This window comes from Astyanax mexicanus, chromosome 21, assembly GCF_023375975.1.
Source record: "Astyanax mexicanus isolate ESR-SI-001 chromosome 21, AstMex3_surface, whole genome shotgun sequence".
Taxonomy (NCBI): domain Eukaryota; kingdom Metazoa; phylum Chordata; class Actinopteri; order Characiformes; family Acestrorhamphidae; genus Astyanax; species Astyanax mexicanus.
Window position 1 is genome coordinate 24,969,635 of NC_064428.1, and position 27,727 is coordinate 24,997,361.

At 40.1% G+C, this 27,727-nt stretch overlaps 1 protein-coding gene across 3 annotated transcripts in view; it reads right to left on the reverse strand.

Annotated features, from left to right (window-relative positions):
- cfap58 (cilia and flagella associated protein 58) overlaps positions 1–27,727 on the reverse strand; it is a 193,310-nt gene that overhangs the window by 103,316 nt on the left and 62,267 nt on the right. For all 3 annotated transcript variants that reach the window (XR_007428101.1, XM_049469848.1, XM_049469849.1), the window contains exons 12-13: positions 9,764–9,904; positions 3,567–3,790 (exon numbers count right to left, since the gene is read on the reverse strand). Coding sequence is in view for 2 of the 3 variants with exons in the window: in XM_049469848.1 (XP_049325805.1) it covers positions 3,567–3,790; positions 9,764–9,904 (365 nt within the window). In the remaining variant the exon portion in view is untranslated. The remainder of the gene's footprint in view (positions 1–3,566; positions 3,791–9,763; positions 9,905–27,727) is intronic.

Below are 27,727 nucleotides of genomic sequence, written 5' to 3' on the forward strand. Positions count from 1 at the left end.
AATATAGTGATCTTAATGCTGTCCTTCTGCTAAAATCTATGTTTTCTTGTTCTTTGTGAAATACTATAGGTCGCTCTGAGTTATATAAGATGTTGCACATGAAGCTCATCCTTATCCTTCATTGTCTGCAGTGGCTAGTAAAAGAAAAAACAAAAAAGAAAAGAAAAGTAAAAGTAAAAATCCGGGGTGGATTTTTACTTTCTGGACCTAGACTACCCACCTCTGTGTGTAAGTAACTATAGGTTTAAATAGGATCTCCAGTGGATTTGGCATTTTACAGAGACTCTAAGACTAGATCTGTGGCTGAACTGCACTTAGCAGGTCATTACACATGTTGTAAAGTAACATATGCCATTGGGAAGACTGTTATTAGTGTAAAAATGTCTCTTTTAAAAACATTTCTAACTGCCATTGCCACTGTTCATTTTACTGCCTCGCAGTGCTGTTAGCCAATTAGAGGCGATATATTTGCATGTATGAATATTCATGAGCAAGAGACGAAATCCTATCGCCCACCCCCACTCCTCCACAGGATTAAAGCAGTGTTATACCTCTACATTAACATCTATTTCAGTCAAAATAAATCAATCTTCTGCACAGTATGGACATATTTCCAAAGTATGTATCACTGGCAGTGATTATCTGGGACAATGCAAACCAGGCTAAACTGAGACATTAAACAAGTGGGACATGTTTTGACTGGATTCACCAGATGACCCAGCTAATCAGATAATAAACAAGCAATTCCTGATGTTGATGTTGATGCTGATGTGTTGGACAGGATTGAAGCAGTATAATCGTAATACTGTGCTGAGAATGGCATTTCAATTTATGAATTTATGATGTGTCTGATTTTTAGTCTGTGTATACCAAAAAGCTAATGAATTTATGCGTATTTTGGATGGCCACAATTTGGAAGCAGTTGAGTGGAGTATTAAAGAATATTATTATTAGTAGAATATTACTGTACATTATTGTGTATCAGTGTGTTCTGTACATTTGTTTAGTGGCTGCAGAAATGCACTTATTGTTTGCAGGTGTATTTCCCTCATTTTTAAGTGGTGCGCACCAGAGTTATGAGGGCTACCTCCGCTGTGCTGTAGAAAAACTGCTTAATTAAACATGTATATATTATTAAAGAACGAATAAGATGGAATATCAGAAAACAAGAATGAGACCAGGACCAGGGTTAAAAAAAAAAAAAAAACATTAGCTCATTCTAGCTACACAAACAGAATTTTCTACCCTTTGCCACCACTTTTCACATGGTTTGGTCTCAGATTACACATAAATATATGTTCTATAGTCAGTAGCATCCTACTTCTTTTGATTCAGATCTAATGTGAGATTTGATTAGATAAATTGCATAGTAAACCTGCATTATTTAACCTGCATTATTATACACATTAGAGCTAGAAACACTAACTCACTGATTGAACCTCTGTAGCAGCGAAAGTAACACTATTTCCCAGAGTTCACGCAACGCTGTCATTAGCAACAGAGCGTTAGCATTTAGTTTGCAATTATGTGCCCTCTCTCTCTCTCTCTTTTCTCTCTTTCTCTCTTTATCTCATATTCTCACTTTTTCTCTCTCTCTCTCTCTTTCTATCACTCTCAGATGTATAGCTCTCTGTAGGAAAACCTTTAGCTGAATCAGAATTAATGAAATAATATGGAATCGTGGGGCTCTTTTGGAAATATCAGTGCATAATTCAGACTCGTCGAATATTTAGCAAAAGCTCGACAGAAAGTGAAGGTGAAAGAGAAAGAGAGAATGAGACAGAGAGAGAGAGAGAGAGAGAGACGGGCAGAAAGGTTAACCCCAGCCCTCATATTACTAAAATAAGCAAGGCACAGTACAACACCACATCCATTATGGATACTGTTTGGCATTATTAGAGAGGGCCAATGCCTTCCCTCCACTCCGTCCTCCTATACCTCCTGCAGAAATAGCCAAGTGCAGAGCCAATCTCCTCTGCCGGCCAGATGAAAGGCCGCCTTCAGCCCTCTGAATCCCAGAAAGTGATTTTCCATGACGGCTGGTCTAGCCGAGCGCACAACCCAGTCCACAGAGGCCGATATTTTCATCACAAACGCGCCAAAGTGCAGACTAATACGGATAAAAGTGCACCAACACAGAGCCGAACGTTCTAAATGATCAATGAGGACAACTTTACAGTAGATTTGGGCCTCATTAAACAAACACAAGCCAACTTCCACAAAGTTCCAGTTGGGACGCAGTGTAAAAAATGTAGATAAATGTAAATAAAAAATAAAACAGAATGCAATCATTCGCAAATCCCACAGACCCCATATTTAATACAAAATAGAACATAGAACACATAATTATCAGATGTTGAAAGTGAGACATTTTACAATTTTATAAGAAAACTTAACTCATTTAGAACTTCTTAGCAACAAGGCATCTCAAAAAAAAAAAAGTTGGGAAAGAACAGCTTACTCATCTGGAACAGCCATTTCAATGCTATATTTTTCACACTATAAGACGCACCAGATTATAAGGCACATTTTATGCAACACTAGTAAGGTACAGCTGTGTCGCCATGTCACTTCTTGGCAACAAGGCCTCTCAAAAAAAAAAAAGGTAAGAAAGAACAGCTTACAGATCTGGAACAGCCCTATCAATGCTGAAGCGTGTATATACAGCTCTGGAAAAAATAAAGAGACCACTTCAGTTTCTGAATCAGTTTCTCTGATTTTGCTATTTAAAAAATAAAAGGAACATTGTTGTTTTATTCAATAAACTACAGACAACATTTCTCCCAAATAAATTCCAAATAAAAATCTGGTCATTTATAAGAAATGAGAAAGGGCTTAAAAAAAAAGCAAAAAAAAAAACACAGAGCTTTCAGACCTCAAATAATACAAAGAAAACACGTTTACATTTATAAAGTTTTAAGAGTTCAGAAATCAATATTTGGTGGAATAATGTTCTCCTCCACCAGTCTTACACACTGCTTTTGGATAACTTTATGCCTTTACTCCTGGTGCAAAAATTCAAGCAGTTCAGCTTGGTTTGATGGCTTGTAATCATCCATCTTCCTCTTGATTATATTCCAGAGGTTTTCAATTTGGTAAAATCAAAGAAACTCAACATTATTTTTAAGTGGTCTCTTATTTTTTTTCCAGAGCTGTATATGTAGAGTGAGAGTGAGGAAAAGATAGATGTTTTAAAACAACATACAGTAACAATGTCTCTATCCACACAACAACATCTCTTTCAGCAAAATCTCAGTAGCATGGCTCTGCAGAAGAAGATTAAAATTCTGGGGGCTGCTGAACTGGTCTTGAACTGGTCTACATGCAGGCCTTGCATTCCAGTAGACTGTTAACGGGGTGTAAGGTAGCAATGAACATCACGACATGCCTTGCACAGTGTGTACGATAGGAACCTTATTCTGTTAGCTAAATTAGCCCCATAGCTCAAAGTGCTAAACTATCCAACACTGCAGCTAACTAATGTTTAATAATTTACTATCAACATTATTAATAAGATCCACCCTAAAAAGCAGCACTTAAGAGTTAGAGTTGTATCCCAGGCTTACCTGAGGTCCTCCATGTTGGACACATTTTTGTTCAGGTTGCGCTTCTTCCTCTGTAGATTCTTGATTTCCATCTTGAGCAGCCGGATGTCCTCCAGTCTCTGGTTGTACTGGAGCTCACCTTTGTTCAGGATGGACTGCTGAATCTTGATCTTCTCGTAGAGCAGCGCCAGCTCGTCATTCCGCCGCACCAGATGCGTCCCCAGGATGTCCCGCTCGCTGACCACCTTAATATGACCACAAGAAATGAAAAGAAAAGCCAAAAGACTTCTAAAATACTCTTTTTAAATGTCAGTACATTTAGAATGCACCAATTTTACACCTATATTTTACAAACAAGCTTATTTAGGCTGAAAAGTATGCTTTAACTTTTTGAAGGACCACTAAGGTGAAAAGAAAAGCCAGAAGATTTCTAAAATACTCTTTTTAAAGGTCAATCTTTTAGAATGCACCAATTTTACACCTATATTTTACAAACATGGACACTTAGGCTGAAAATCGTGCTTTTAACTTTTGGTAAAATCATTTAGGTGAATATTTTAGGCAATATTTTTTTCCCAAAATCACATTTCAATTTAAAGGAAATTTTAAACGAGTGCTGGATGTTAATCTAAACAGGTTTCTCTCCTAAAAACTGTTTATGTGGGTGTGTAAAGCTCTTTAGTTTATATACAGTAAGCATAGATTTCCAGATTTCCACTAAGGCTGGGTGCAGCAGCATTAGCGGCTAATTAGCCGATATTAGCTAGCGGTTCATCACACATAGCTTGCTTTTTTTAACACGGCAAACGCGGAGGCTACAGTCCGATATACTCGCCTCTGAACAACGAAAGAGCTAGCGATTAGCGTGGTTAACAGCTAATGCTAATACTGTTCCAGCAGTGGTAGCCGGGATTAGAAGCAGGCTACAGTCTGATATACTCACCTCTGAACAGGGAAAGAGCTAGCGCTTAGCGTGGTTAGCAGCTAATGCTAATACTGGTCCAGCAGTGCTAGCCGGGATTAGAAGCAGGCTACAGTCTGATATACTACCCTCTGAACAACGAAAGAGCTAGCGCTTAGCATGGTTAGCAGCTAAAGCTAATACTGCTCCAGCAGTGCTAGCCGGGATTAGAAGCAGGCTACAGTCTGATATACTCGCCTCTGAACCAAGAAAGAGCTAGCAATTAGCATGGTTAGCAGCTAATGCTAATACAGTTCCAGCAGTGCTAGCTGGGATTAGAAGCAGGCTACAGTCCGATATACTCGCCTCTGAACAACGAAAGAGCTAGCGATTAGCGTGGTTATCAGCTAATGCTAATACTGCTCTAGCAGTGCTAGCCAGGATTAGAGGCAGGCTACAGTCTGATATACTTGCCTCTGAACAACGAAAGAGCTAGTGCTTAGCGTCGTTAGCAGCTAATGCTAATACTGCTCCAGCAGTGCTAAAGCATTGATTTAGCGAGTCTCCTAAAAGTAGGTTTTGCATATTATGCAAATGAGAAAAAAGTCTATGTGGGCGGAGCTTTATAGTCCAAACGGCCAAAGTTGTAAGAATAAGCCTGAAAAAGTATATAAAAAATATATATAGGCCTAATAGTTTAGTTATGTTAAGTTAGGGCTTATTTATATACATATAATGCTTTGCTATTGTGCCACCACCAGGCCAATGCAATTTAATTTAAACTACTATTTTTAATGGTTCAGTCATTTCACACCTTCTGTACACCTTGTGGCCAAGTTTGCTGCTTCTAACCCTTTTTTGTTCTTTTCTCGACATTGTGTTTAAACCAAGAAAAAAAAGAGTATTAAAAAGAAAAAGAGTAAAATTACCAAGTCCAAGAACATAATTTAAAAATGAGATTTTAATAATTTACACAACGAGTTGAATTCACTCTTTATATAGTGGTGCATCCCTCGAATGTTGGTGAGTATTTCAAAGGAAACTTTTGAAACTTTTTTATTTTTTTCAGTAAGATGCTAAAACGGACAATTTTTTGGAGCAAACGCTTCGCTTGCTTCCCCATGTGTAAGCTGAATGTTAGGAAAAGAGAAAAAAAAATGACTCACATTGTATCATCTTACGGTCTTTCATTTAGTGCCAGACTTCTCTGCAGTGGCAGTGAGAGATTTTTTTTTTTTTTTATGTGGGTAGGTGTATGACCCACACCTACTGAGAGACACAAACGCTACTCTAATTTTGGACTGGGTCGAACTTCAGTCCATAAAGCAAGAAAGCTGTTTTTCTTCTTGGTGTCAGAGACCTTTGTCTCTTTCTAGCCCTGCTAAACTCTTACCTAACTCCAGCAAGAGCGCCAGTAAATACTGCAGTATTCTGCACAGATAAAGCGTCTGACGCCGTCTTGCCCTTTATATAACACGGTACAAACTTAATGCAGGAGTGATGGAGGCTGTGTCCCTATAAAGGGCGCACCGTCTGTGTTTTTACTGTATTTTATTCTTTTATGACATTTGTGCGAGTTTTATATATCCAGATCCAGCTACTAATGATGACAGATATAATTATAGACATTTTAAACATTTTTAACCTTTCATTATCTTTTATAATTGAACAGGCAGGGTTGATATACACAGGAAGGTTACCAGGAGCAATAATAATTCAATTATTATCTCTGCACAAAATTGTAGAGGTTCCTAATGGTGTTCTTTGATGATCTATCTCATGAAGCATGAATATTCATTTAGCATCCCACACATTTTTTATTGGGGATAGGGCACTACAGAGGCGGAAATGACTGCAATGAAAGCATTTTTACTCAACATTTTAAGCTGGACTGGTATGTTTCGTTACTTACAAAAAAAACATTTCAGCTATTAATGGAAGAAAAAATATGCTTTAGAGTTTAGTGGCTCTTTAAGGTGGAACGGTAAAGTTAGGTAGCCGACTACTAAGACAAAGTATTAGTGATTTTATTATGCATGTTATGAAGAAGAAATGCCTTAAAACATTAAAACTACACATTAAACTACGGTAATATTGTGGTTATCTTAATTTTAACAACAAAAATCCTTCATTTATGGGTTTCTTTGGTTGTTTTTGCCACTGCCATCTTTATTTTACACTTTACTTTAAGGAACACAAATTAGGCACTTATAAATGTCTTATTATTTGCTTAATAAAGCCTTAATTAGACATTTGTAAATTATTGATTTATTCAATACTTATTAGGCTTAATTCTATGTTATAAGTGTTATTGGTGCTTAATTAGGGTCTGTTATTGATTAAATATTAATTCAGTTCGTTTTAGTGTCTAATTAGTGATGAACAGAACCTTACTTTAGAATATGGTACACATTGGGGTCGATTAGTGACTTATTAACCCCTTATTTACTCAATAAACTCCAGCACAACCATAACCCTGCCAAAGATACATAGATCAAACTGCTTCCAATTATACACTAATAACATGTAGAATTAGTTAATAGTTAATGCTTAACATAATCTGCTTAACAGGGTGCTAACATAACTGTTTATTGTGCGCAATAACAACTAATACATTATTATTAATTATTATGAATTATTAATAATTATCATTATTAATCATTTCCACATAACAGACCCCTAATTAAGCACCAATAACACTTGCACAGAATAAAGCCTAATAAGTAGTGGATACATCATTTACAAATGTCTAATTAAGGCTTTATTAAGTAAATAATAAGACATTAATAAGTTCCCTAAAATAAAGTGTTACCCTAAATGTCCAGCATTGTACTGTATGTGTGTAAAGCCTTCTACCCCAGTGAAATTCTTTTAACATATATTAAAATATAAAGACTAAGGCAGAATGTTTCCACAGTCTGATTAAAATTTTTGGGAGAGCACATTTGAAATGATGAAGCGATGATGACTCTGTGGGAGAGATATGCCGAATAAGGAGCCGCAGTCAGCACGGGTCATTTACGCAAAGTAGCCTCGGGCTCCAGATGGCCCACCGCTGACCTTATCAAAAGCTTACATCAGCACTCCACCACATTACACCACTTTGATAACTTTGACTTTGGCACAGGCCATTACATGCCACTTCTTAAGATGTAAAAAGGCAGCTCATATAATAAGCCCACCAGAGGTTAGTGGAAAACTGAGCAGAAGCAACACAAGACAAGCATTGTGCAAAGGTCGGGGGCTCCGAGTGCTCCAGGGGTCTGATCCCGCTTGTTAGAATCCCTGTCATGCAGCTTGCCATCAGCTGCCGGAGGCCTGAGAGAGCACAATTGGTCTTGCTCTCTTTGGGGGGGTAGATGGCGCTCTTTTATCACATTACTCCAAAGGGTGATGTCGATCAGCACAAGTCGTCTGTGAGCTGATGTATCGGAACGAGTCAATTTGTTTTTTCCTCCGAGCTCACTGGCTACGAAAAGAGGCGGTGGCTGACTTCAAATGTGTCGGAGGATGTTGTGGCATCACTAGTAAGTGGTGGGATATATAGCTAAGTAGCAGCTGAAATTGTGGAACAATTGGCCTAGCTAAATTGGGGGAAAATGGAGGGGAAAATGGGGAAAAATAGAGGGTAAAAAAAGAAGTACTGTGCAAAAGTCTCAGGTGACTCAGGTGGTCTTACCTGAGACTACAAACATTTTGTTCACAAAAAAAAAGTTTACGCACTAATATTATGAAGTGCATACTATATTCTGATTCTGAACAGTGCAGGTTTGGTAGGTCCGGTATGTAAACTATTAACATATGCATTGTGGCTAACTTTGACACTTTTAATCTAAAGTACATACTGTACCAGTCAAAAGTTTGGACACACCTTAAAATCAGGGTTTTTTCCATATTAATTTTTTTTCTGCATACTAAAGTCATCCAAACTACAAGAAAAAACATTAAATTATTTAGTAAACAAAAAAAATTGTTAAACCAACCAGAATATGTTTTATATTTTTCTTCTAAGATTCTTCAAAGTAGCACCTCTGAATTAGACAGACAGCTTTGCACATTTTGGCTGGATTTTCTCAGTTATGTTTTATGAGTTAGAATTACCTGGAATTAGCTTTCAGTTAACAGCTGTGCTGAACCTGTCAAAAGTTAATTAATTGAATTTCTCATCCTCTTAATGTGTTTGAGAGCATCAGTTGTAAAGTTGTGAAGAGGTAAAGTTGGTAAAAATACAGTGAATAGCTCTATTTGAGTAATATTCTAATCCATATTATGGCAAGAACTACTCAACTAAGTAAAGTCAGTGTCAGTCAATCTGAACGTCAGTCAATCTGAAAAAGACCATCAAAAACCGTATGATGGAACTGGCTCTCATCAGGAATGCCTTAGAAAAGGAGGACTAAGAGATACTTCATTTTTAGAATTCAAAGGGCCCTGGCAATTAAAGCGAGGCACTGAGAACTCAAATAGTTTATTGAAAAAACACTGTTTATGTGTGGAACAACTTTTGATTGATGATTTCTTTGCTTAGGCAACTCTATGACCCAATCAATAGCATTTGTAAGTTTGTTGGGAGCATTGGCTAAAAGCACTGTATTTCGCAAGGTGAGCTATTCTAATAAAGTTTGTACTCGTTCATATGTTTCACTACACACAAAGTCTATTTTACACCAAATTTCTCCTTTAAATATATAGCGAAAACTTTTTTTAAAACTTTGTTTAATTTCCCCGTGGTGCTTTCTAACAATTTTCATTAAAAAAAGTCTTCTGCCCGTGCCTTTGAATACTGGGGTGAACTGGGATCACTCAGGCTGGCTGAAAAGTAAATTAACCCTGCTGTTTCTTTTTTTTATAACACAGTCTAAATGTGTCCATTAAACTGAGTCAGGCTTGACCTGGTGTTACAATATTTGCCTGCACTGCAGTTCACTAGAACACCTAGAACTGTTAACTTCTAAACAGTCTGAAAAGAGCCAGGTCCAATCTTTCCGGCACACACATTAGAGACTCCCCTACTCTCTCTCACTCTCCTGCTTTCTCTCTCTTTATCTCCTTCCCTCCCTCCCTCCCTCTCCCTCTGTCTCTCTCTAATGAGAACTTGACCCCAGGTCTGGTGCACTCCTCTTTCTCACTAGAGCCTGTGCCGGTGGCTCTCATATAGACTCCTCTCCTAATGAGTTTGGAATGCACCCAGGCTCAAGTCTCTTTCATCCTTATAGTGGGGCAAAGGGGCCGGCTATTGAAGCAAAAAACACCACACACACACACACACACACACACACACTCACAAACACCCCCACCACCCCTTCTTCCGCCTTACCTTTTCCAATTCTTTCTTCTGCCGCATTCTCTCAGCGTCAGCGTCCGCTATGTTCCTCAGCAGCTTGCGCTCCTCCATCGCCTGATTGTCAATGAAGCGCTTGGTGTCCTCAGCCTGCTGCCTCATCTTCTGAAGCTCGGCCTACAGCAAAAAGAAGAGAGGGATGCCAGCGTTTAACAAGAGCCGTACAGGACAACAGGATACAAGAAACCACATTTAGAATGAATAAAAATAGTACAATTAAGAATAAATTTTATTTATTGTTATTTATTACTTTGGTTTTTCTTTTTTTTTTTGCATATTTGAGCCGCACATAAATTCTTTTAATTTTCCCAAAAATCAACAGTGCACCTTATAATCCAGTCTGCATTATGTATGAATTCTACCAATCAGGAATTAATGAGCAATAAGGATGAGTTTTCAGTGAAGTTTCTCCAGCACTGAGGATGAGTGCAGCAGTATTAGCATTAGCCGCTAACCGCACTAAGCACTAGCTCTTTAGCCATTTAAAGGTGACTATACTGGACTGTAGCCTGCATGTTTGCCATGTTAAAACAAGCTACGTGGGATGAACTGATAGCTGATAGCACCCTGGCTTACCAGAATCAATATTCAGGGTTCCTCAGTGTCATATAGATTTTTGTCAGATAGATTTTACTGGCGCTGTTAACCACGGCTAGCACTCACCCTTAGACAAAATACTGTAATTCTAAGCTTACTATAAATAAACGGAAGCACTTTAGTCAGCCAAATAAACAGAAATCTGTGTAGATTAATATCCAGTGCTTGTTTGACTTTAAAATAACTATTTAGTTTTTTTTTTAAGAATTATATTTTAGTTTACTCCAAGTATGCATTCTTTGTAGTGTCGCTTAATGCACTTTATAATCCGGTAATATCTATACTTTACTGGAGTAATTATTTTTACTCCTTTTTTCTTACATTTTCACTCAGTTTTCTAAACTTTCTAAAAACAGCCTCGTTACTGCTATTTCATTTGAGCCTGTTTTCATTCTGGCTTCTCATTGTTCAATAGAAAAAAACCCTTATCCAGATAAATCTCTCCATCCAGATAGAGTGAATCTGATTGTGGTTGGATAAGAAGTATAAACATACACCCAATACATAATTCTGACACCCTATTGGTGCATATGGTTTATATTCACTGTGTTTCTATTTATTAAATTTTCCAGTAACAGCGGTAAACCTGTGTTACTGTAGTGTGACAATAAAATGATTTAAAATAAAGTTGAAATATTTCGAGAAAAATGCCATAGTATTTTTTTAACTCAAAGATATAATGTGTTTAGAATAAAGGTATCAAAAGTGTAAATAAAATGTAATGAGAGAGAAAGAGAGAGGAGAAAATAAGAAAAAGCATGAGAAGAAAATCAGATAGAGGGACTGCCTTTCCATTTTTTGGGACAGCTCTTAATGCGGCCGACACTCCACATGAACGTGCAAACGGAGGAAGAGTGGATAGGAGGAGTGAGTAGAGAGCAGAATGGGATTGGGGGGAGAATGATGGAAGAGACAAACAGTAAATGGGGTGGGGGGGGGTGGGGTGTTACATAGCTATAAGCCAAAGGGAAAAAAGAAGAATGATAGAAAAGGGAACGTTAAGAAAAGACAATCTGGGAAAAAGTGAGATAAAAACACAGAAAAGACTAAGAGAGAGAGAGTGTGTAAGAAAAAAGAAGTGAGAAATAAGAAAAGTTGAGAGAAAAAAGAGAGTGAGTAAAACAGAATCAAAAAGAGAGTGATGGGGAGACAAGGAGAGAGATGAATAAGGGAAAGAGGAAAGAGAGGGAGTGGAAAAAAAGGGTTAAGAGAAAGATGGGGTAAGACAGAAAAAAATGTGGGATAGTTGAAAAGAGAGAATGGCAAAAAGAATAGAGGGGTGTGAGAGATGAGGGAGGGAAAAAGAGTTAGAGAGACAAAGAAAGAGAGAGAGAAGGGGAGATGAATAAGCAAGTGAAGAAAAAGAGGGAGTGAAAAGGAATCACATAGAGAGAGAGAGAGAGAGAGAGAGAGAGAGAGAGGGTAAGACAGGGAAAAAAATAGGGGAAAAAAACAGAAAAAGACAGACAGGGGGAGAGGGAAGGAGGGAGAGAAGGAGAGATAGAGTGAAAAAAGAGAGAGAGAAGGGGTGATAGAAAGGGGAAATGAGAGAGGGAGAGAGAATGGATGATAGAAAGGGGGAAATGAGAGAGAGAAGGGGAGAGAAAGAGAGAGAAAGAGAGAAGGGGAGAGAGAAAGAGTGTGAGAGCAAAAAGGGGGAGATAGATAGAGAGAAAAAGAGAAGAGAAATAGAGAGAGAGAAAGGGAGTGATAGAAAGAGAAAAAGAGAAGGGGAGAAAAAAATAGTGTGCGAGCCTAAGGGGGAGAGAGAAAGAGAAGAGAGAAGGTGTGATAGAAAGAAAGAAAGAGAGTGAGAGAGAGAGAGAGAGAGAGAGAGAGAGAGAGAGAGAGAGAGAGAGAGAGAGAGAGTGTGAGTGATGGAAAGAGAAAAAGAGAAGGGGAGAAAGAAAGAGTGTGAGAGCAAAAAGGGGGATAGATAGATAGATAGATAGATAGATAGATAGATAGATAGATAGATAGATAGATAGATAGAAGGGGAGAGAGAGACAGAGAGAACAGGGGAGAGAGAAAGAGTGTGAAAAAGCAAAAAGGGGGAGAGAGAAAGAGAAGAGAGAGGGGTTATAGAAAGAGAAAAAGAGAAGAGGAGAAAAAGAATGTGAGAGCAAAAGGGGATACAAAAAAGAGAGAAAAATAGAGAGAAGGGGTGATAGAAAGAGAAAAAAAAGAGAGAGAGAGAGAGAGGGGGGAGGGTGATGGAAAGAGAAAAGAGCATGAGAGCAAAAGGGAAGAGAGAAAGAGAAGAGAGAAGGGGTGATAGAAAAAGAGAGATAAAGAGAGAGAGAAAGAGAGAAAGAGAGAGAATGGGTGATAGAAAGAGAGAGAGAGATAAAGAGAGAGAGAGAGAGTGTGTGTGTGTGTGTGTGTGTGTGAGTAGAAGTATCTGGGCTGTATTGTTGCAGGGCTGCAGTGGAGCAGCTGAAAGGGTAAAGGGGCTGATCAGCAGCCTGGTCAGGTGCACTCCATCTGGCCTCGCTCCCAGAGAGCCCCTCCGGCCCCCCGCCCCCCACCCAACCCCGCCGCCACACCCGTGTTAACATTTCATCCAAATCGAGTGCCAACACAATGCCACCGTGTGCAACACGCCGCCCATAGAGTCTCCCCGCCGCCGCTGCAGCAGCACCTCTCGAAAACACGCCTCCGCAAAGGACAAAGCCACATAACCAGCGTGATCCCAGCGCACCAGACGCCACACCACCTTCACCCCAGCTGTGTTCACACTGAGCCCTGATAAACACTCAGCTAGACGTTTCACACAGCTGCTTCCATAACACACACTCCTCCTGCGCTGTGCTTTTATTGCCTTCACACAACTCCACTGTGTGCTAGCGTTTAACCTTTTAAACACCCCTTCACCCATTTTTACCCCAACGGTTTCTCCAAATCACAGTTCATAAGTTTAGCGTGGAAGTTAAGTGTTGAAATTATAATATGGTGAGGTGAAAGAAATGAAAATTTTATCAAATAAAAATCTGTATTCAGACCTCCTACATCAAAACTTACTAGATCCACTATTCCCTGCAGTTACAGCTGCAAGTATTTTGTGGTACATCTCTACCAGCTTTTTTTTAATCTATTTTTTTGCCCATTCTTCTTTACAAAACAGCTCAAGCTCAGCCAGGTTGGATGGAGAGCAGACATCTCTAAAAAGCAATTTGCATGTCTTGCCACAAATGGCAAGACAACAGGATTTCAGTGAAGACTTTGATTTTAAAATTCTAACACATGTAAATATGCTTTGATCCAAACCATTCCACTGTAGCTCTAAAGTACTGTATGTTTAGGGTCATTGTCTTGCTGGAAGGTAAATCTCCCTCCCAGTCTCAAGTCTTCTGCAACCTCCAACAGGTTTTTTTTCCAGTACTGGAATTGCAATCTTAATTTTATTTGATTAAAATGTTGAGAACCATGTATAATCTTTTTTCTCTTCACAATTATGAGCAACTTTGTGCTGGTCTATCACTTAAAATCTCCATAAAATACATTTTAGTTGGGGCTCCGACAGTTTGAATGCTGTTCAGAAGCTTGCCATCAGCTGACGGAGCCCTGAAAGAGAACAATTATGTGGGTAGATGACGCTCTCGCTCCCCACATCACTCCAAAGGGTGATGTTGATCAGCACGAGGCACCTGTGAGCTAGTCAAAACCTAGTCACTGAGTTTTCCTCCGAGCACACTGTGATGCTACTCTGCAATACTGTATCAGTAGCAGTTCAGGCAGTGTCTGACTTCACATGTATTAGAGGACTAGTGATAGGGTCCTAATTAGTGGGTTGTATAGGCCTTGAAAGTTGAGGAGAAAATTAGGATAAAAATTGTTTAAAAACAATTTTTAAAAAAGTACATATCAGTTTATGGTTTTAAAATGTGGGAAAAAAATTCAAGGGGTATAGATACTTTTGCAAGCCACTGTACTCTGATGAAGCTAAAAAAAATATTAAAATTACATTTACAGCAAATAAACAAAGTTTAACAACTATCACCTCAAACCACTTATTGCCCTTTATGCAAATGAGCCAAGTGGCAGCATCCGACTTATTAGACTTAGTGTCGGTGTCTCCTGACTTGAGATACAATGGGTAGAATAAAATTCATTCATCCATCCATCCATCCATCCATTCATCCATCCTACTCTGGAGCCTATCTGCAATCAGTGATTTTAGCTGACTCCACCCTCTTCAGCTCAAATTTGAAAAAGGCTAAAAAAAAATGGGAGGGGTAGTTTGGGAGGGGCACTGGGTGATGTATGGGTTTAGAAGCAGGGCAGGAGGAGAGCTGATTGGCTGAGCTGCAGCAGCAGCAGTATAGCAGTGAGATGAAGATGGTTGGACGTCAGCAGGGGGGGTTGTACTATTGATTAACTGATCTGCATATTGTGACGTGTCTACGTACCAAAGTACACGGACACATCATCCTCATCTATAGCACAGCTGAACCTGTGAGGGCGCTGCAGAGGCAGAATTTACCACAATTAATGTTAATTAACAGTTGATTCCGAACTAATCAGCCCTAATTTCAACATGTCATTTCGTATTAGCAGCAATAATACTTCTTTAAGTTCTTTCTAACCGAATCTAAAGGCATGTGTTGCGAATGTGTCAATAGTGATGCGTTCAGTCTTGAAGAGCTGGTTCTCCTGGCTGCCAAATCAAGTCTGAAATGCCACTCGCACGCTATCACCGCCACACTGGCTTTATACTGCGTTGCGTCCTCGACTTCTCGGGTTCCGTTCTCCTTCATCCAAGGCTGAACTTTCGGCGACAGTGCCTGAAGCATGTAATAAGATTTCAGAAGGATCGATGCCTCTCCTCACACTTTGCATAGCAATCAGCAGAAAGCTGACCCAGGTTGAGGGCGACTCCTCTCCTCCTATTATACATCTTCATGTTCTGCGCTGATTGGAATAGGTAGTTCATTCATTACAATGCTAATGAATTCTTATGAAGTGACCTAATTGTTTCAGAGGCTAACTAGCAGGCGCGGTAGGGGAGGTTGCGCCCCGGGCAGGCCTGATGATTGCGAAGCCTTCAGTGGTCACGGAGAGTTTCCACTGCCAAGGCTGGAGGTAATAAAAGCAGAAAAAGAACAACAGCAAAGTGTCTGCGCCGCCGTGGGGGGCTTCGAACAAGTAAACACTGATTGGTGCCTACAAAGGCTTTTCTGTACAACAGGCCCATGCCTTTTTTCCCCTTTTTTTTCTTGAAGAGGTCAGTGAGGCTCTTGCTCTACTGATGTACCAACAAGTGTGGTATAGCGCTCATTAAAATCTACAGAGTGGGGTGGGTAGGAGCTTCATAACATATACAATGAAACAAATACAATGTTGCTAAACTGTCTTTTCAGGTATTTTATGTATGCTAAAGCCACTGGGCTAAATGGCTATTAAGTCTATGTCATGCAGTACCATTCAGTGCCGTCCATACTGGGCCCATAAGCCTGGTTACAGTTTCTATTTCCATTTGCGGTATTGTTTAATCAGGATGAGGAGGTGCATGGAATAGAGCATGTAAGGTAACTAAATGCAAATTTAAGAACTGTTTGTTTCTAATTCAGGTCCTGTCACAACATTCAAGGATAGATTATGATGTGACATTGGGTAGGCTTTTCATGAAGTTCAAAAATCATATGTTTAATCATTGTTATGTGGACATGCCTGTGTGCTCTGGGTCACTGTCTTGTTGCATAACCCAACTGTACTTCAGATAAGCTAAGGCCCAATCCCATTTCACTCCTTGGCCCTACCCTTTACCCCTACCCCTCTGTTTTGTGCATGCATGCCAAAGGGTAGAGGTGTCCTGATTCTTATTAGGCTGGAGGGGTAGGTTAGGGGAAGGGATAGAGCTTGTTAGTTCTTCATACAGAGAATTTTCATCAGGCACACTTCAAACAAAGGGGTATGATAATCACTGGTAAGATGGCAGCACAAGCGATCAAAGAAACCCAAAAATGTAGGCATTTTCCTTGTTAAACGTGACGATTAGCACTATATTACCAGAGTTTATTGTGTAGTTTCAATGCTTTATGGCCAAATTCTTAATAACAAGCATAAAAAAAATCGTTAGTAGTTTGTCTCAGTAGATAGCTAGCTAGCTAGCTAACTTTCCTGTTATACATTATATGGTGCAACAAACGGAACGGGCTGCAGCATTTAAGGTGGAAAGGAAAATATAAAATAAAAGCTAATCAAACCTAATTTTAGCTCCCCATCACAGAGGAAATAAGAATGGACAATAATAATTCATTTCTGCACCACCTGCCCTCATTCTAAAGACCCTAAAGTTAAATAGTGAACCAGCAGCAGCTAAGTTACTGAACTTTAACTATCCTGATGATGTATTGGGTGCATGAAAGGTTGTCCCAATTCTCAGGGGAAGAATTTGCCCCCTAACCCTTGTAACTGTGTTCCAGAGAGGAAGGGTTAGTCTTGAAAAGAAGGGTTAGGGGTAAGTGGTAGGGCCAAGGGGTGAATTAGGGAAGGGGATTGGGACACCCTTTCTAAGCTATGCAGACAGATAAGCCGTGCTAGTGTCCAATCTGTGTTTTGGCATGTCAGGGTAATTTGACCATGGTAGTTCCGATCCTTAAGTCAAGCTTTCTATTGGGCACACTTGTCTCGTTTCCAAAAGTGATTCTCTAACAAGCCATCTACTAAAAGGGTCTTTATGGGAGTGGTCCTCAAACCAGTCCTTGGGGACCACTAGGCAGTCAACACTTCAAGCGGTGGATGAAGTGAAATAGAGGACTGCTAGTAGGTTTGTGTGGATTAGTCTGAGAAATACTGCTTTAGGAATCTAAAATTGGTCCTTCTAAAGCAAAGTAGCGGTTCCTTGAATGTGCTAGTGTTCTTCCAGCATGAAGACAGCCAGTTTATCTTAGGATGGGTTTGTTAGGTAGTGTATTAGTTGAATCAAGAGAGGTGGGTGTAGAACAAATCCTAAGGATATACGATCAGCTGCATTGTGAATGTAACTTTCTATGTTTTTTTTTACGTAGTGTCTATGTGCACAAAGTGTGTTACTGGAGAATTCCACTAGAGGCCTCCACTTGCCACAGCAGCATGGACACCATATTAGCATATAGTGGAGGGGTGTTAACAGTGTGTGAGGTGCTGGAAGGAGTTACTACGACAGCAGTGCTGCTGGAGGTTTTGAACCTCGGTGTCGCCACTGGACTGGATGAAGTTCATAAACAGTTTCCTGGGGCAAGGTCCTGTGGGCAGCATCCTGTGGGTAGCATTCTGCGACCACTGGTGAAGGATACACGAGGTAGTCATATCGCATATATGACCATGTAATTAACTGAAACTACATCTCCTCCATTAAACTTGTAGCAGTAGTGACAGGGGGTGCTTATCGACCACAAAGCATGTCCCATGGACGCTAAAGCTTCCTGCACTGAATGTGGATGTGATTTCTATCTTGGACGTTAAATCCAAAATGGCAAAAGGCATTCACAAGCCGTCACTTGGACGAAAAAGGATCAATCTATGCACAGTTATGTCTAAAATTTTTGCACGTCCATGCATTTTACTTTGGCAAAAAAAAAAACAGTATCTTCTTCGTCTGGTTTTCTTCCTTGGTTTTAATATATCAAGCCATTGTATTAAAGCTGAGATTTAAAGCTTGAAGCTTCATCGCAAACGGCATCCGAGTCTTGCACGACTGCAGTCGTTAATAATATACTTTTAACGGTGCGTTTAATTCTTCTGAGCATCCACGTGTGCTCCTCGTACTCCGATTGCGTAACCATTTCAAAAGCAGAGGCCTCTTTCTTCTCTCGTAACCATGCTCTCCTACTGATATCAAAGTCAGATAGATATGGACTGGAATAGAGGGGAAAAAATAATGATGAATACAGCCGCATTGAAGTTATATGTGCACTACATGCCCCAGTTGTACACATAAAAGCTGTACATGAACAAGATACAGCATGCGCTATCGCATAACAAAACTCTGTCGGCCGTGCCGGCGGCGTGCTACTGTTTTCGTTTCCCTGTTTTTCTTGCTCTGTGTGAGCTTAACACATCCATGAGCAAAGACTAAGATCCATTCACAGTAGCTGAACAGCCTCCCCTTCACAGCGCGGCAAACACTGGGATGGTCTTTGGGCATAGGGGAGTTTGAGGGTACTCTAAACTGGCCTGAGATGGTCTTCTCAAGTTAGTGGAATGGCGTTAGAGTTTGGGTTAATAAGTGGATTCTATACAAGTAATGATGAAGATGAATTAGGTAGCGTTAGCCACATGGATGCTGTCTAAACTGGCACTTTTTCAAGAAATTGGTCCCTACAGTACACAGATTTAACACTATTCATCTAGTACCTGGTTCTTTTTTAACTACTACAGTTTCTCTTCCCAAAAATATACCTGGTGACATCATAGCAACATTTTGTGACAACAATGTTTGTAATTTTACCTTATCAAAAGACCATGCCAAAATTTTACAAACTGTAGGTTGGATAAAAAACAAAGAAAATGTGATTTCTCATGTAGCTTAGATATTTCACAAACACTGTAGTCATACAGGAAATGGTAGTAATAAGTGAAAATTTCAGAAGCTGCTTTTGCCACTGAAGCAAAGTGGCAATACTTCGCAAAAACAGAATTAAACAGGTTGTGTACTGTAAAGGGGAAGTAACGTTGCCATGTTTGTTTGTTTTTTTGAGCTGCTATTGTGAGTTGGATAAAAAATACAAAAATGTGGTCTCTGCTGTAGCTCAGATATTTTAAATATAGTAGAAATATGGGAAATGGCCACAAGGGAAAATTAGGGAAAAGCATAGAAGAAAGTTACATCCATGTGAAAGAAAATGCGAAAGAACTAAAAAGGTAGGATCACTCAGCCTGTTGCTAAAGTAGGTTGGCAATACTTCGCAAAGATAGAGAATAAAACAAACAGGTTGTGTACTGCAAAGGGAAGGTAAGAGACTAGGTTCAAAAATAAGCTAATTTTGGCTGGATCCCTGCATTGCGTTATGTAAAGTGACAATTCTCTCTGGCCAATCAGCACGCTGCAAGTTATAGATCCTCTGAAATCTTCTTAAGTACTAAAGAACCATTTCAGCTATTTGGCCCAGCACGTTTGCAGAACGAGCATAAATGGACTGAGCTGCTGAGGTACAGCAATGTCGGATGGGAGGGGGTGGTAAGGGGGTCAAGCTCTGATGATGACACATTCTGACAGGACAGGGGGAAATTAGACACCGAAAAAGGGGTCCCAAGACAGGCGAATATGACAGGCCCTTCCGCACTAACGTAAATGAACCCAGATTTGTCACCGTTTACCGAAGGCTGATATTGACTTCCCGTCAGCGGCGTAATACCCTGACTGTCGCTAAATGCAAGGAGGGTGGCTGAGGGAGAGGAGTGGAAACCTGAGTGGGATAAGAAGCCGTGGTGGTGCAAATGGCCTTGCTGTAATGTTGATCCCGCATGAGCCTGACCTTCTGAAGGGGCTTGGGCAATTTAGCCATTTTTGATGTTGAGACATTTACACATTTAAATGAGCTGTATTCCAATATTTCAAAAGAAAATCAGGGCAGGCGGGTGAAGCCAAGTATGACGAAGGGTGAATGATGAATGTGGGGGGGTCTGAACTAGGCCACTAGGACAAACATTTAAGGAAGCAGAGAGATGCAGGAGGGGGAATGACGTGAATGGATTGGCCTGGGGAAACAACGCACAGTGGAATAGTGCACCACCCTCTTGACTTGATTGACAGACCAGGGAAATACGAAATGTGGTGCTGTTGGCCTATATCCTCAAAAACTGTAGTTTTAACATGTTACACATCACTTTGGGCATGGACAGTGATGACCCCAAGCCCTGCAGACACAAACGTCATGAGAACAGTATTGTGTCGACTTTTGCGGCAAAAATATGTGAAAGAACTAAAGAGGTAGGATCACTCAGAATGTTGCTGGATTTAGTTGGCAATACTTCGCAAAGTAAGAGAACAAAACAGGTTATGTACTTTATAGGGAAGGTAACATATACTTATACATAGTAAAATCTGCCTTAGTTGAGCTGGATTTCTGCATTGTGTTGAATAGAGTGGCAATTCTCTCTGGCCAATCAGCACTCTAGATCTTATATCTGATTTAATTCTAAAGTCTAAACCATTTCAGCTATTAATAATAAATATTATGATACTTACAAGTGATTCCAAACTAGAGCTGTTGAGGTGCAGCAAAGAGGCGTGTCACAATCATTACCACCCACAACACTGTCCACTATAGGTGGTTATGCCCTCTATGATGCATTCCCAGTTTACACATTACATTGTGGCTTGTATAAAGGTTAAATCAGAGTTCAAAATGTCAAAATTGCAATCGGATAATGAATTAAAAAAGCATAAAACAAATAAAATAATTTTAAAAATAACCATCCTATACCCGAATGTTCCTATACACACATATACACACAGTTTGGGCAGATACCTTTCTTTATTCCCTCTCTTTCTCTACCTCTTTTCTTTCTATTTATTTTCACATATACAATAATACAAAAACTTATTGGTCTTTTTTTGCTATATTTTGTCTTTTTTTTACCCTTCCCCCTTTTTAGCTTTCCTTTGATAATTTTGTTGTATTTTTTCTTTCTTTCTTTTTCTTTTTACTCTCCACACCCCCCTTTTTACCTACTATTTAGCTTAAATTATTATCTTTCTATTATATGAACAATGACTAGGGTGGAATATAGAAAATGGGCAATACTTCGCAAAGTAGAGTACAACAAAACAAACAGGTAAAAGTGATTGGTTCACAATTCTTTTTTTTGTGTGTGTGTGTGTGGGGGGGGGGGGGTCACTTTATCTATTTCGATGTATGTTGCTACTTGAAGTCCATCTAGTGGTCACAGTGAATCACATACGTCTTTAAACACGACTGGAGCTGACCAGCCCTGAACCAGTTCATTTTATTGTAAAAAATAAATAAATAAATAACTGAAACAGTAATAGCGCCCCACTCTTAAATTACAAATATAGACACTGCTAATGACGTACGTCCACTGGTTATTTCCCACTGACGAGCTTTCTCTTTCGAGCACTCAGCAGTCGTGAGCAGACCCTTAAGACCAACCGCAGTGTGAAGCCCTAATAACGCAGGACTGGGTGAATTATGATTTGATGAGTAAATGGCTAAATGGCGTCTCCTTCCTCACTTACTGCCTGCTCTGTAGAAGCGAGAGTTTCAGGCGGCCTCAGCGTCTGTACTGAATAATGAATCTCTGCCGACCTCTCGGCCTCGCAGGCGGCGCCTCTTTTCAGCGGATATGGTAAAAATGGAGATGTGCATTAAGACGAGCTGAAAGGCTTCCAGCGGCTAAAAGCTCGGCTCGGCTAAAGAGCTTGACAGAAGTGACAGTTTGAGCGTGTTTAAACACAGGCTACTACTAATGCTGCCTAACAATGTGAAAAATGTTTTCATATTTATTGCGTTCTTTATCACCTCCCTCTACTTTCCAGTAGAGCTGGTGGAGATCCCATCACAGCCAGGGGCTGCTAGCATCCACTGTGGGCTGCCTGCTGCGTGAGTATTCAGGCCTGCAGACGAGTCAGTCTGGATATGCGCTCGTCTTGTCGGTTGAACATGCAGGCCAGCGTTTTCTCGTTTTTCATTTAAGCAGAGCGCGTCTCTCCCTCTGCCGTCTCACAAAGACAAAGACGGAATGATGCTGTCATGATGGCAGCCGGAGAAGAAGCACCGGATTTAAAGAGGTGGGGAAAAATAGGAAGAGCACTGTGAGGAGAATACAAACTTTACAATGAGAAAAAGCAGGGAAGGAGGCTAAAGGACAAAGAATAAAGAACAGAGAATGTCTGCGATAAAAAGAAAAACAAGACAAATAGAAATAAAGAGGGAAAATTTAAGAAGAGGAAAAAGTGTGGGATACAATAGAATGAATAAAAGTGAGCGAGAAAATAAAAAAAATGGAGATAGAAAGAAAGAATAAGAGGAAGAAAAGTTAAAGGATAAAGGAAGAAAGCATGTGAAAGCAAAAAAAGAAAGAATTAGAAAAACAAAAAGACAGAGACTGGAAATAGAAGCAATGAAGTAGAGAAAAGGTAGGAACAAAAGTATTAGAAAGAAGAAAATAGGAAAAGGGAATAAAGAGAGAGAGAGAGATAAAGAGAAAGACAGAGAGGCAGAGAGCCAGATTACTAATAAAATGGTCAGATAGTGAGAGAAAGAAAAAAGACGATCAAGAGAAAGAAAACAGAAAAGAGAATGAGAGAAAGAGGGTATGAGAGAAATACAAAGTGAGAGATCTCTAAGATGAGAGGCAGTAAAGAGAAAGAGGATAAGACTGTAATTTAAATACAGAAATCATAAAAGAGCACAAGAGAAAGTAAAAAAGAAGCAAGAATGAGAAATACAAAGAATTTAGGGAGATTGAGGGCAGGAAAAAGTGAGAATCACAGGAAAAAATAAGAAAATGGAGAGTGAATGAGAGAATAAGAGAAAATGAGAGAGATATACAATTCAGAAAGAAACAGGGAACAAACAACAAAATGAAAGGAACAAAGAACAAAAGAGTGAGTATGAAGGAGACATGAAGTAAAAAAGAAAAGAGAATGTAAGAGAGCAAGAGAGAAAATGAGTAAAAAAAATTAAGGAGAGTGAAGAAAGGAAAGAGTGAGAATAACAGATATAAGTGAGAATAAAAGAGAAAGGAAGAGAGAATGAGTGTGAGAACAAATGCAAGAGACAGCACTGAGAATGAGAGTGATACCTATAGTGAGAGTTACAAAAAAAAGGTTAAAAAGATTAAAAACAGTGAATGAGAGAGTCTGAAATAGAATGAGTGCAAATTTGGTTTTAGAGGAAGAGAAGGAAAGAGTGACAGGGACAAAAAAGCGAGGGAGTAAAAGAGACATTATGTGAGAATGTGAGAGTGCGTGAGAAAGAATGAGAAAGAGATCATACTATAGAGAATGAAAGAGACAGAAAATGAGATACCTTTAGTGAGAGAGAGTAAAAAAGGTTAGAAAGAAAAAAAAGTGAATGAGGGAGCATGTGAAATAGAATTTTAAGTGAGTGAAGAAAGGAAAGAGTGAGACTGACAGACAGAAAGTGGGAGAGTAAAAAAATGGTGAGGGAATGAAAAGTGTGTGAGACAGAACGAGAAAGAGATAAAAAGAGTACGCGATACAGAATAAGAGACAGTAAAAAGGTTAAAAAAAGAAACAATGAGAGAGTATGAAAAAAATAATTTTAAGAGAGTGAAGAAAGGAAAGAGTGAGAATGACATGTACAGAAAGTAAGAGAGTAAAAAAGGAAGCAAGAGAGAAAGAAAGAGAGTGAGAGAAAGTGTAACCCTGTAGAGCACTTCCTATAAATTTTATGTTTTGTGTACAGAAGAAAACATGAAAGCACTCGTCTGTCCTCCCCCTCCCTCCTTTCCTCTCTTTCTCTCCTTCCTTAGCTGCCTCTTCCACTTTCTTCTCTGTTCTCAAACACCGCTCCGCACTTACACGCCACACAGTCGTTAAAGCTAAAGACTGCGGAAATAAAATACAGCTAAAAAAGCCACCAGATTCGCTTGCCATGATTGGCATAACGAGTCTTCCCGCGGTGATTGAGTGTGCGGTCGTAACGATTCGCAGCGGTAATTATTTTACTGTGCGCCACATGTCAAGCGATCAACGCCGTACTTAATAACTTTTTAAAGTCTTCAGTGACGCCGCGGCCTTGTTTTCTGTTTTGGAGATGCTTTTGTTGGGGGTGGGGGAGGGGGAAGAGAGCTAATGACACCAGCACCCGCTGAAACAGCAAAGCCGCCAATGCTAATGCTTTTTTGATTGCGGCGGAACTTATGATTCAATTATCAAAGGCGTATCAGAACTGTGCCATATCCCATAACAGACACAGGCCTAATTGGATGACAATGTGTGGTAAGAAGGCAAAGAAAGAAAGGAACAATCAATAAGAAACAGTGGAGCATTGTTTAGTTAGATATTAGCTAGATGAACTTAAACACTGACCTGGTCAGTTCAAGTCATGCTGCTTGCCATCAGCAGCCAGAGTCCGAGATAGCACATTGGCCATTGGCCACGCTCTGTCTGGGTGGGTTGAGGGTGCTCTCTCTTTCCCCTTAACATTTCTAGTGTGCTGCTATTCAGGACAGGCGTCTGTTAGCTGATATATTGGAACTGAATTCCTCAGATTTCCTCCGAGTTTTGCAATTCCATGCATCACAAGTCAAAGCAGTTGCATTCCAAAATGAACCAATCACTCAACCACACCAAAAGTGTACAGCTTCGACACCTGCAGCAGAGTCTACTTGAAGCAAACCCTTAGACCCCCAATTGCAGGAGCACCAGAAATTGATACTCTGGAGCCTGCCCAGGCTCAAAAACAGCTTTCACACTTGACCAAATGTGCAAATGTTGCAGAGCAAAAACTTCCAGCTCCAGAAAAAGTGCAAAATCACCCTTAGACAAGGTTATTCAGCAAGGTTAAATAACTCCAAGGACACTACTTGTTGCTGTGGATGCTGACACACTCTGAACTTCCGCTGTCAACTCACAGCCAGCTTGCTGGTGCCCTCAGCAGGAAACTTCTGGAAGTGGTAAATCAAGTTCGCCTACTAAATCTAGGATGGGTTGTAATTGATCCACCACCATCAAATGCTAACCCTACTTTAGGAGTCTTGACCTGTTGGTGGACCTTTCCTAGGACTCCCACTGCTTTCTTTAGCTTTCTTTGGCTTCCTTTGGCAAAGAGGGAGGCTGCCGAACAATAGCCCAAGAAGAACACTGTCGCTGGAATGGTGCCTTCAGAGAGTCTTAAGACCATACTAGAGAACTCCATGGTCCCTGCCAAGATCCCGCAAAACATAAAGCACTTTCCTGTTAACTGTAATCGCGCCAACAACATAACGAGGAAAAATTATTAGATCCCACCGGTCTATGACGCATAACACGGCACTGCAGGATCCAGAGGATTTATCTCCCATTACACTGCTGTCCCTTCATGCCTTTATTTTATGTCATGTTTTAAAACCTCCTCTCATCTATTGCAGGTACCTGCATGAGGTTCGGCTTCAGATGACCACTCATTCTCTACCTTTCACCGTGGTCGTCATTCATTAATGCAGGAATCATATGGAGGCGAACATGTAGCTGAGCGGATGCTTTGATTAGCACAGGCTTTCCATCCCAAAGGACATTCTGTAGTTCGAAGAATGTGTGGTGTGCCTTCTCTCAGAACACTGTTCCTCATTTCTTTCCTCTCACTCGCTCTTTTAAACCATCCTCCCTCTGTCCATTCATTCATGTCTGTCTCTCTCCAGGTTTCCTTCCTAATCAGCTCATGGTTCATAGGTAGGGTGATAAGGGTGAGTGCTGCAGTCATCACGCTTCCTGAGAGCAAAGCAGGGTAACAGACTGAGGCATGCTGGGAATGCTGTTAGAACTGGGCAGCTGCCCACTAGTGCTTGATACTCATTTTAGAGGGTGGAGACTTACCAGAGGAACAGACCTGAAAGCTGGTCTAATTGGGGGGAAATGTGGATTTCTTTAAAAAAGCGAAGGGATGCCTGTTGATCAGTCTATTGAAGCAGAGGATTTTAACGAAATCTCTCTTAATGGTACATGGATGGACAAACCACAGTCAGGGTAACTGTAGGGTTTATTTTTTATTTCTTGCTTTTGGCCTGTACTAATAGGACTACTGAACATATTAGAAGTACTCCCCCAAAGATTTTACAAAGCAGAAAGCAACAGCTATATGTCCAGTTGGCAGTCATTCAGTTTACAAAGCAAATGTAATCATCAGAATGTGATTCCAACCTAAGCCCCAGCATAGGACCAACCAATGACATGCTCAGTGACTACAGCAAGTCTCAATTTTCCACTACCTCCACCACTTCCAGAACATGCACCCCCCTGATGGTAGAGGCATCTACCCGTGAACATCAGGCCTGTGTCTGGGTGGAAGGATCTTCCGGTACCTTTCCTCACCCATCTGGTCAGGTTGTTAGGCCCATCACACACTGGACCATAGCCATTGCTTGTGGCAGAACAGGTTTTACACCTTAAAGTAAAAAGGTCTGCCAATTTTTTACCCATCTCCACTGAACTGCCCTTTCTTTCTGAAAGACACTTGAGGTATAAGGTAGGTCATGGGATTTGACAACACAACGGTCAAGAAGAACAAGATCAGTTTCTATGTTCAACAGATTAAGAAGAGTATTTCTTGATCTTACAAGTTGATTTGCTGCAGTTTTGCTCCAGTTTCTCCATCTATTTGTGGTTACCATGCTAAGAATCAGCTCAACATTTAAGAGCAAATGCTGAACATGGAAGAAACAAGAAGAAAACGAACGAACGTGGTTTGGCTGAAACCTTTGAGAGATTACAGCACACACTGTCTGAGAAATAGGACAAGGTAAAATATACTTTATGTACAAATGCTTGTGGACATCCCTTCTAAATAATACATTAGAATGTCTGATTGGCCTTCCCTTGTGCTTAGTTGGCCAGTGAGATTTCAGAGTGGAAGAAAGAGTGGTCGAGAAAGATGTGCATACATTATATTTGACTCCACAATCCTCTAGTCTGTCTTTGCTGGATAGGGTAAAATAACAACAGTTCTGCTTGCTGCACAGTTCAAATTCTGGCATCTATATAACCTGTGGTTAAAATTACGTACTGCACAATTGGTCTGGGGCCCTAAACGTTTGACAGTCAGCATGCAGTAAAACATGCATTGGATATGGAGCCTCACAGTAGGAAGAAAAAAAAGTGGGCATGAGAAAAATGAGTCATGACTAATCAAATAAATAATTGTCAGATTAGTCGACTACTAAAATAATCCTTAGTCATAGCCCTTCAATAGTGTTATAAGCTCTTTGGAGTTTATAAACTCCAAAAAAAAAAGCTGTGTTCCAAAGCCAAAGCTGCAGCCACGATTTGCTGTTTTCAAACTGAATGTCCCTTCGTAAACAACTGATAAATACAGCCAATATTTGTCCCCTAAAATTCCCTGTGCACCTACAACACAAATGGATGTAAGACAAACAGAACCACAACTGATCAGAAATGTATAAGTAGGGGGAAAAAATTTAAAAAAAATGTTACAACTGCAGAAATGGAACTGTGTTCTCTGGAAAGATGATGCTGCATGCAATTCTAAAATGAGAGTTATGGATGGGGAAAGGTGGCGAACATTCAGCACTAATGCGCTTGCCAAATCCTCAGAGCAATGCTCTAGCCATATCGAGTAGAAAGCCTTATTTGGACATTTAAAACAGTTACAAAAACAGAATATACTCTTTTTTTAATATCCTTAATTTCAGAATAATACATGGACCAGGTGTGCC